General features: G+C 52.4%; 1 protein-coding gene across 1 annotated transcript; it reads right to left on the reverse strand.

Annotated features, from left to right (window-relative positions):
* Positions 1–5,167: 5,167 nt before the first annotated feature.
* Positions 5,168–5,503, reverse strand: RPRML (reprimo like). Its single transcript, XM_074163067.1, has one exon. It carries the CDS (start codon positions 5,501–5,503, stop codon positions 5,168–5,170), a length of 336 nt encoding a protein of 111 aa, XP_074019168.1.
* Between the last annotated feature and the right edge of the window lie 4,549 nt (positions 5,504–10,052).

Below are 10,052 nucleotides of genomic sequence, written 5' to 3' on the forward strand. Positions count from 1 at the left end.
GTCTTCTTAGGTCTGTCATGTGGCTTTAGGAAAAGTGGTCTGTTACCTCCTTTCCAGCCCCCAAACTGCCTGATTCATCTTGGAGACCAGCTTTGGGACCTTTATCACTTAGCATCATAGAATCATAGAGTGGTTTAGGTTGGAAGGGACTTTAAAGATCACCCAGTTCCAACTCCCCTGCCCTGGGGAGGGACACCTCCCACCAGACCAGGTTGCTCAAAGCCCTGTCCAACCTGGCCTTGAACCCCTCCAGGGATGGGGCAGCCACAGCTTCTCTGGGCAACCTGGGCCAGTACCAGGTAACCTTAGACAGGCTGCAAACTGGGATCTCAGCATCCTTCTGTGGGCTCGGCTGGGATGAGGGCTTGCCCATGGCCGCTCTTGTGTGTATACACTTGGGGAGATACACGTGTTCTTCCCGTTAGCCAGCTGGGAACATGCCTGAAGCCAGGCCAGAAGTCTGGAAGGAAAACCAGGTGGTGAGGGAGCATCCCAGAACCCACCATGAGAGGGGTCCAGGTGCTCAGGCCCATCAGCACTGAGTTTTGGACCTGCAGAAATCCACTCCCCAGAGTGTTCCCCAGACTTCCCAGGGCAATGTGTGTCTGGAAGAACCTGGTTCCCTCCACCTACCTACAGAACAAGCCCAGAACTGCCAGACAAGAGACAGGAAACTGCTACTTAACTAATTTGATTTTATTTTACTTCTTTTTTATTTTTTGGGCTCTCAGCAATGTGTTCAGTCTGGATTGAGGTTACAACCTGGGTAATGCCTCCCTGCCTAAAAAAAAAGGCTGTTGCCATAACAACCTGACTCTGCTCTTCATTACCATGGCAATTCTCAGGAATTATTAAATACTGTGTATGTTTGGTGCACGCGCTCTAGTACATCTGGTGCCAGGCTCAGGTTGGGATCCTCCCTCCCCCCTAATCTATTTGTCTGTCTCATCTTGTTTAACTCTTTCATTGTCCTCAGCCAAGGCTACCAGGGCAGGGAGGAGGTGGGTATTGTTTGGGACTTACTTTGGGTTTTTCCCCACCGCAAGCAGGAGTATGACCAGGGTTGCTGGGTTTTCTCAGGTGGGTCAAGCCACCTCTTTATTTCTCCAATTGTAAAATCAGTGATCACAGAGGCAGAGGATTTCTCTTTGCAGGCAGGCTGCTCAGCAGGGGGAAATGCTCTCACACTTGCCTTTCTCTGCTGTTTCCCTGCTGCCTGTCTAGAAAAAAGAAGTTCCTGCTGGAACAGAGTCGTGGCAAGTGGGGACCAGCCCAGAGACAGGGAGCTGTTCCTGAAGGAGGATTGCAAAGGTCCCATGCAGGTTGCTCTTGGTGGGGGTCAAGAAACAGTTCCTCATTAGTAGGATAACTTGACTGACCATATACTGCCTAAAATCATGATTATTTTCAGAGAAGGGATGCAGACTAGATGGACCAGAGGCTTAGACCAGTGTGGCCAGTCCCACAGGACTGCACTAATATCTCGTATTCCACTGCTAGGACATGATTTTAAATGAGTCTCAATGGCTGATCCTCACTGTGCCACGGATGTGACAATCCACCTAAGCCTGTCCCTCTCTCCCTGTCCCTCTGCTGTACTTTATAGACAGCAGTGTCTCTCAGTCATACTTGTACAGCTCCTGGCACCCCAGTGATGTTCTGGAAGCTAACATGCTACAAGCAACAATTAAAAAAATAAATCAAAATAACATTAAACCAGCCTTGATCAAAAAAAAAACGTGCTTAAATTTTCTTGGGAGCCAGTACCCACTTGCGAGCTTAAGCTAAATGAGGAGGCGTGAGATGAAAAAATGCAGCTATTTGTGGGGAAAGGCAGCAGAAAGAGCCATTATGGTCTGCGTTCCTTACACAAGCCCTGGAGTAACCACCTCATCCTCCGGCTGCAGGACTCGTGCCTCCGGGGCAGGGCAACTGGGTTTTCAGGGTCTGAGAAGGCAGCTCTTCCCCTGAGATCTGGGGAGCATCATGGTGCCCTCAGGAACATCCCGCTTCCATCAGGCACAACCTGCACTGGCATCTGCTCTGTGTAAGGCAGTTAAAACAGCAGCCATGACTTCACCTCAAGAGGGTCTTTGGGCCCCAAATCACTAATCCAAAGTGTTCCCTCACTATGCCGGACCTCTGTTGCCTTCCTTCTGGTCTTCCCTTGCCATCTCAGTGCTGTTAGCAATCCTCCAGAGATCTTCTTTTCCCCAAATAATTCATCTTCTCAGTGGGATAATCACCCTTTAATTGGGGTGAGGACTTGTGTGCAAGTGTCTTAAATCCACTGCAAGCAAGACAGAAGCCCAATAACCCCATGGGGACACATGCCATGTAGTATGGCAAATGTGGATGGGGCCCACCAACTGCTTCACTCTGCAGACCCTCTTCTGTTGGTCCACATCACCTGGTAATGTAGAAATAGCCCTTACTGTCAGGAAAGACACACAGCCTGACTAGAGGATGAATCAGCCGATGTCAAGTTGTGCTCCTGCCCCAAGAGGCCACGCGGAAAGACTTCCCTCTCCTAATTGACTCCTGAGCAAGCTCCATCTGCCTCAGCAGGTGCCCAGCTCTGCTTTCTGGGGCATTACATTGCTCCTCCACCGCATGTATCCATGACCCTACTGTGGTTGACTTTTCTCCTTTCCTCTGACAGATCCCACAGCACAAAAGGGATGAAGACCCCCACGCCCCACTGCTGGATGTGGCCTCTGAGGACACTTGGCGAGTTGGTGGCTATGTGGGATTGCAGAGCCGTGTTTCCCCACTCGGCAGCAGGACCCCTCAACACACACACCGGCTCTCATGGCCCCTGGCAGAGCAAGGCAGGTGGGGACAGCTGAGATAATTTGACCAGCTTCTTCACTCAGGGCATTGCTGCAGGTCGGGGTTAAGGTGATTTTGATACTGTCTTTGGATTAGCAACTTCTCCTGTGCCTTGCTTGCATTGCTAACACTGGAAGGTTTCTTCCATTGTCTCTGAATCCTCCCTTGCACTGGGGACACGGCCGGTGGATGGACGGGCCAGAGGGACCAAACACCAGCTTAAAGCAGAAGCTGGATGGGAGTTTGGTGAATACATCTGGGCTGTCCTCTGACAGCACAGCAACCTGAAGATGCAGTTATACATTTAGGTTACACACTCAAGCACACTCCTAAGCGTTTGCAGGGCTGGGTCATCGTTTGCATTGGGGTTATTTGCATCTCACCCTGGTGTCGTGACCAGGCTGTGCTCCCATGGCGGGAGCTGTTTGCACTCATACACAAAGAGATCGATGGCCATAACACCCCCTTCATCAGCAGGGACTAAAATCCCTTTCCATGCTGTGGTGTGAAGCCACTTTCACCTCTGCTGTTGGGGCAGCAAACCCTCCCTGCCGAGAAGGCTGCTCAGGTGTGCAGGGCTGTGAGCCGCTCATAAAAATCAGAGCCCTGCCTGTTCAGCCATTTCACTGGCACCAATGGGACATTTCAGAGCTTTGAATCCCAAATTCTGGTCCTGCTGCCACATGGTCTTTGTGCTCTTAAGGCGTTAAAGACAACAGGAGTGGGAGCAATCAGTGACAGCACTGCACTAGTCCTGCTCTGCATCGGGTTGAGTCCACTAATACCCTGTGGGAACCTTGAAGAAGGGGCTCAGCAAATATTGATTAATTACAAAACACACTCTAATCTTTTTCCTCCTTCTGGGAAAGGCAGAGAGCTGTTTTTCTGGATTCATATCCAAGTACATCAGATCATCAGCTCCTCCAGTATCCAGGGTTGCTTTCCCACTACAGAAGTGGACCCAGCAGGAATACTGTTGGCGCAACAAAACTCAAATTATTTCCATCTCACACCCACGGACAGAACTGTAATTCCACCACAGAACAAAGGTGAGGAGTCCTCCTCCTCTCACATAATTTAGTTTTGACAGCTCATCAGGATCAGAGGAGCTGGAGACTTTAACTCAGAGGCTGAAATCTTGCTTTGCAAGAGGCGCTCAGTGCACCTTTATGAATCTCTGCTTCAGTACTGTGCAGGTATTTGACACGAGCCTGAAATACATAGTTCCTGATGAATTCCCCATTGAATTCCCATGGCAGAATGGTTGGAACTCGGTGATATTTAAGGTCGCTTCCAACCTGAATCATTCTATGATTCCATGAATTTATTTGCTAGTGGTAACTGACACTTGCCAGTGAAAAATGTGTGGAGGTTTCTGCTTTACATAAATATCTCTAATTAGAGTTCAATTGGAAGGTGAGATGATTACATCAGGAACTAGGATTGAAATACCTGAACTCGGCACACACAGAGAAAAAAAATGAAGACAACACCAAATTCTGTTGAAACAGGTTCTTTTGTTTTCCTGAATGTTCACCAGTTTTCAAAAAACTACAAAAGCCTCAAGGACTGTAACAATATAGCACTTGGAAAAAGGCTGTTGTGTACAAAAACAAGCATGCTTTTGTTTTGGGGTTGCAGTGGTCTTTTGTATTTATCTGGGTTCTTTTCTTCCTTCAGCATAGCATGAAAGAAGAAAGTACCAGTTTATTTAACAAGATAGCTCAGAAAAATAAGGAAGAACATGCTTTCCCTGTTACAAAACTCTACCAGAAGATGCATGCTTGAGGTCTGATATACAAACAGGCTGACACATTTTGTAGCATTGTAGCATGCAGACTTTGTTGTATGACCCACACGGCACTTCCCTTCCCCTGCCCCATGGTCAAAGATGTGGTCCGTGCCACACATTTCACTTTCCCTTTAGTTCATTTTTTTGTTTTCTTTTTGTAGTAAGTTATTTGCTTTTTTTTTTTTCCTTTTTTTTTTTTTTTAGCCCTAAATCCCAGGTAGCGGTATCCAAGGTAACAGCAGAAAAGAGTCCAGATCTGCACATTATCACTGTTTCTGCAAGTTTCATGCAAAACTTAAGCCATTTCTGCATGCAACACGATGCTGGTCATTTATTGTACTTCATACAACTCTGGGGAGATTTTCCCCTTTACCACGACAGTTTGTTGACCGGGAAGCACAGGTTTGCTTTCCCATGGACACAGACACATTAAAAGAACCCTCCCCCCTTTCCACTGCCCCCCCCAGCTGCCCCAAACACATGGGAATCTGCATCTCAGCACCAGGTCCAGACAGTTCACTTGCCTACAAAAGCCCGGTGGCTTCAGTAAAGTCCCATGATTGCAGCTCCCACATCCTTGGAAGGTCTTCGGTCCTTCACGAGAAAGTTAATCATGCTCTCCGACTTGATGAGCAAGTTGCAGCCCAAAAAGAAGATGCCGAACATGACAGTCAAGGAGAGGACACAGAGGACGGCGATCTGCACCACCCGTGTGATGTAAAGGCTCCTCTCGTCAGGCACCAGGACCGAGGAGCCACCATCGGTCGCCAACACCGAGCCGGTCCCATTGCAGCAGGCCATGAGCATCCCCAAGCCCTGGGTCCTGTTGGGGTAAGCTCCCTGCTCTAGCAGAGTCTGGTTGAAAAAGGATCCATTCATGGTCTACGCACGATCCCAGATCTCCGGGGAAGGCAAGAGGAAAGCTTATTGTCCCCCTGCTCACCCCTCACATGCCAAGGCTCCGTTCTGTGGGCTGGTGGGCTCTGAGTGACCTCCTGCCTTTCTTCTCACAATGCCTGGGATGGAGGGAAAACTTCCTGGAGGCTGCGAGCAGGTGGGAAGCCAATTTGTGCAGCCGAAGGATGTCTCGCTCCCGGATCCCTCCTGGTGCAGGCAGCCTTAGCACGAGCCCCCAGACAAGCAAAAAGAGAGAGAAAAGGTGAAGGGGGCGCGGGGAAGAGGAAGGCAGCCAAAGATCACCCCATGCCTCCTGCCCTCGACGCTGCCCCGAAGGTGTCACCCCAAAGCGCAGGGTAGCGGCGCGGTGCCTGTGTCCCCCCCGGGGGGCTCTCTCGCAGGAGGGAGAGCTGATTCCTGCCAGCTGGGAGCTCCACAAATGCAAGTTCCAAGCTAAAGTCTTCACCGTGTTCAAAGAAAAAAACCAGCAACTCCACCCCCTTCCAGCCTCCCCCCAGGACCGCCTTCCCCCCCCTCCACGCTCACCCAGGCTGCCCACCCCTTCCCCACGCCTGTGCACCCCCCCTCTGCCCTGCCAGGGGTACCCGCACCCACAACCTGTGCCACCCCCAAGCGGGGCCTGACCCCTGAGGCCCTGGGGAGCGACACCCAACTCATCCTTCCTCCCAGCCCCCCCACCTGCTCCCCAAAGCAGCCCCCATGCTCAGTGTCCATCCTGGACCGTTGGCGGGTCCCTGTCCCCCCCCCCCCCACCGCAGGCTCCCTTGAGCCTCAGGTCAGTGCTGCTCCTGCCGATCCCTGGTTGCTGCTCTGTGCCACCCACTCCTGAGAGCAGCGCTGGCCCCATCCAGCCCGGTCCTCCCCCAGCTCTGCTCAGTGATGCCTGTCCTGTGCTTCCAGATGAGAGCTGGATCCATCCCCCTCTCTGCATCCTTGTCTTCCTCAGGCTGGGGGTTTCCTCCCCAGGCACCTTTGTCTCCCTCTTCTCCCCCTCCGGCTCCTTTAGCCTTTTCAAAGGGGAGCACTGCGATGCTGCACCCTGAGCCCTGCCCGATACCCCTTCCCTGCCCTGTCCCCAGCTCTGGGTCCTACAGCAGCATCACAGAGGGCTGGAGCATCACAGACCCTCTCCCTCGGGGCCCTCAGCCCCACTGAGGGAATCCCAAGGGCAGGTTCATTGTCGCTCCCCTCTCCTTGTCTGCGTAAGCTCCCAAAGGGAAAGCACAAGTCGGGGTGTCCAGCCGTGCCTGGCTTAGTCCTGACCCTGCCCGTCCCAGGGCTGTGCCCCTGGAACTGCCATATCCCAGCTTTGCCCCTTGGCATTTGCCTGGAAACACGTCTGGGTGGCAGAGAACAGGACATCACCCTCGAGCCACGATGCAGGGACTTTGTTCTGATTTATCTGTGTACATCTTGGCTTGCTTTCTTTGCCCAGCCCCCAAAAGGGTTTTTAATAAACCTAAATGAGAATTGATAAATCGCAGCTAAAGGCAGGAGCGTGATGCTGCCTGGCTGAGGATGGAGGGGGGCTTGGGAGGGAGTGTCAACTAATTTTCCTTTTATGCGGCTGGGACCCGTGTCCCTGCTCTGCTGCTGTGACTTTAGGGGCTCAAAAACTGTTTGATTTGGGTTTTACTTGTTGCTTTTCCCTCCTTGTTTTGCGTGTGGCGTGTCTCTCGCTGAAGGGCTGCCCGGTCTGTGAGGGCAGTTTGTGGCAGAAGAGCTTGCGGGAGGGAGGCGGAAAGCCCGGATCGAACGAGAGCATCTGCTCGTGTTTAACCTGAGGGCCAGGAAAAATCCCTCCGGGAAACCGGAACATCCTCGGTGCCCCAGCCCGGCTGGGAGCTCCTCTCCCCGGCTCGTTCCCAGACTCAAGGAGTTTCTGCTCCCTCTGGTGGCTCCAGCTCCAGCCTCTCCTCTCCCCGCACGCCCGAGCAGGGATTCGGGCTGCTGCACCCATGGCTCCTGGGTCACAGCCTGCGGTGACGGGGCAGTGGGGACACTGGGGACACTCAATTCTCAAACACCCCTGCCTGGTTCTTGCCTTAATCCAAACAGGGACTTCAATACCCAGAGCATCCCGTTATATCAGTTACGCAGTGCCCAGAGTTAATGTCACGGTGACGTCTTCAGGACAAGCAGCACCTTCTTGCAGTCGGCAGGGAAATTCAGTCCAAATGTGCTGAATTAAGTCCATGCCACCCTTGTCCTCAGGCAGGACAAGAGCTCAGGTGGGTGCAGGCAGATCAAATCCTTCATTTTGTGACTTTTCCCTTCTTCTTTAAGGTTTTTGCACCAGGCTGGAAGCAAGGGCTGGAGTATCCCAGTTTATGCTGGGCAGGGATTTTCAGGACTGCTCCTTTGGAGCCAGCAGCACTTATTAGTTCGAATAACCAGCTGCGGGGCAGGATGAGTCCCCCAGCAAAGAGGGGCCTGCGAGATGGATGGCAGGTCGGATCTGTGGGGAGGGCAGAGCCAAGCAGGGCTCCCATATTCCTCTCTATAGAAACTTGGACAAATTCATCGTCCCTTCCATGCAGCATCAGATGTGCTTGTGGGGTGGTACAGAGACAAGCTGCCATGTGGCCAGAAAATTGTTAACAGTTGCGGGGGGGGAGGACGACGACACAGTTTTAAACTGGAAGAGAGGAGATTTAGGTGAGATCTGGGGAAGAAATTCTTTGCTGTGAGGGTGGTGAGAGCCTGGCCCAGGTTGCCCAGAGAAGCTGTGGCTGCCCCATCCCTGGAGGGGTTCAAGGCCAGGTTGGACAGGGCTTGGAGCAACCTGGTCTGGTGGGAGGTGTCCCTCCCCAGGGCAGGGGGTGGCACTGGATGGGCTTTAAGGTCCCTTCCAATCCAAACCATTCTATGATAAAACCCTGCATAACAGGGAAAGGCCACCCAAGCAGCATTTCCAGGCAGGAAGAGAAGGACTCCTGCGGGAAAAGCAGGAATTTGGATGCACTAGAACTGGTCAATGAGGTGTGCAGTGTGAAATGGCTCGAGGATCTGGAGCAGAGAGAGACCTAGAACCCTCTAGAAAGCAGATTTGGGGTTTGTATCGATGTCCCAGCCAAGGTGCAGCCCTTTTTGACACTGCAGGAGGGGTCGATGGGCTTCTCCTAGTCCGCTTTGCCAAATCCTCATTAACAAATCTTGGGGAGGGAGTTGGATCCCAGGTGGAAAATGCTCCCCCCGCTGAGCGGAGCCCTCGCAGCTGCGGGAGGGCAGCAGCACCCCACAGGGACAGTGGGGCTGAGCGGGGAGGGAAGCAAAGAGGCATCAAAACATCTTCTTTTAAAGCCAAGACAAGTCCCCAGCTCCTGAGCCAGAGTCTCCATCTCCATCTCATCCGCGCAAATACCATCACCTCTCCGCATGGCTCCAGGGATGATGCCATTATCCCCATCTCTCCCGGCGTGGGGCTGTGGGGCTGTGGGTCCCGTACAGCACCTTACGCATCTCCCCACAGCTTCCGACATCACCAGGCTGTGGCTGCAGCTCTCGGCACCCACACAAGCTCTTTTTCTGCTACCTGGCGTTTCTGTGTGTTGGATCATCTTGACACAGGGTTGTGACATTACTTTTCCCAGCTCCTGTCACCTGGTGGGAGAGAGCACCCCAGGGCTCCAGGGAAACGGCCCTTTTCTGCCTTTTGCCCCCCAGCCTGTACTTTGAGTGCCTCAGTTTCCTCTTCTCTGAGTAGGACCTCGTTATTGCAGGGGAACGAGGTTTAAAAAACCCTTTCAGGGGGCACCCACAAGCAGCTCCAGCCTTTCATGGGGGGACAATTCCTGTGCAGATCCAACTCCCAACACTTGCTCAATACAGGAGCGATTTATGAGCACACAGAGGGGGAAAAAACAATCCAAGCGAGAAGAAAATCAGGTCCAAATTATCTGACCCAAAGCTGAACTTCCCTCCCCTTGCAATGCCCAGGTTTATACCCAAACTGCTGGTTTCACCATTTCGGGTTCCTGGCCGGGTCTCACTCAGCTCCCAGCTCTGTTGCAGCTGAGATATTCCCGTTTGCACCAGTGCTCTGGGGAGGGGAGCTGAGAATCCACATTTTCATATCCGTACGTATTTGCTCTATTTATTTCCCCTTAAATCCTTGAACCCAGACTCTAGCAGGTTTCAGACTCAGGCTGCCTTTCACGCAAGAGTTAATAAAAGGAGGGAGTGAGCAAGATTTTGCAAGGAATTAAAACCCAGGCGAAAGAGCCTATGGGAAAGAGCCTGTTACCAGCCCCAGGGCTGTAGGTCACCAGTGCTTCGTACTGGCTGCCAGGGTTTATTAGGTCCTTGTCTGAGCTGAGAGAGTAAAAAAAAAAAAAAAAAAGAGCATGAGGAGCTGCAGGCAGGGCGGGCGGGGGCACTCCTGACTCAAAACTGAGTGAGGAGGCAGCGCAGTTTCCTCCGGCCAGCCCCGCTCGCCATGTGTGTCATACACCCAGACTCATGATTCATCTCCTGGACTGCTCAAAACCTCCGGCTGCCCCAGAGCTGC

Source organism: Numenius arquata, chromosome 23 (assembly GCF_964106895.1).
Source record: "Numenius arquata chromosome 23, bNumArq3.hap1.1, whole genome shotgun sequence".
Taxonomy (NCBI): Eukaryota; Metazoa; Chordata; class Aves; order Charadriiformes; family Scolopacidae; genus Numenius; species Numenius arquata.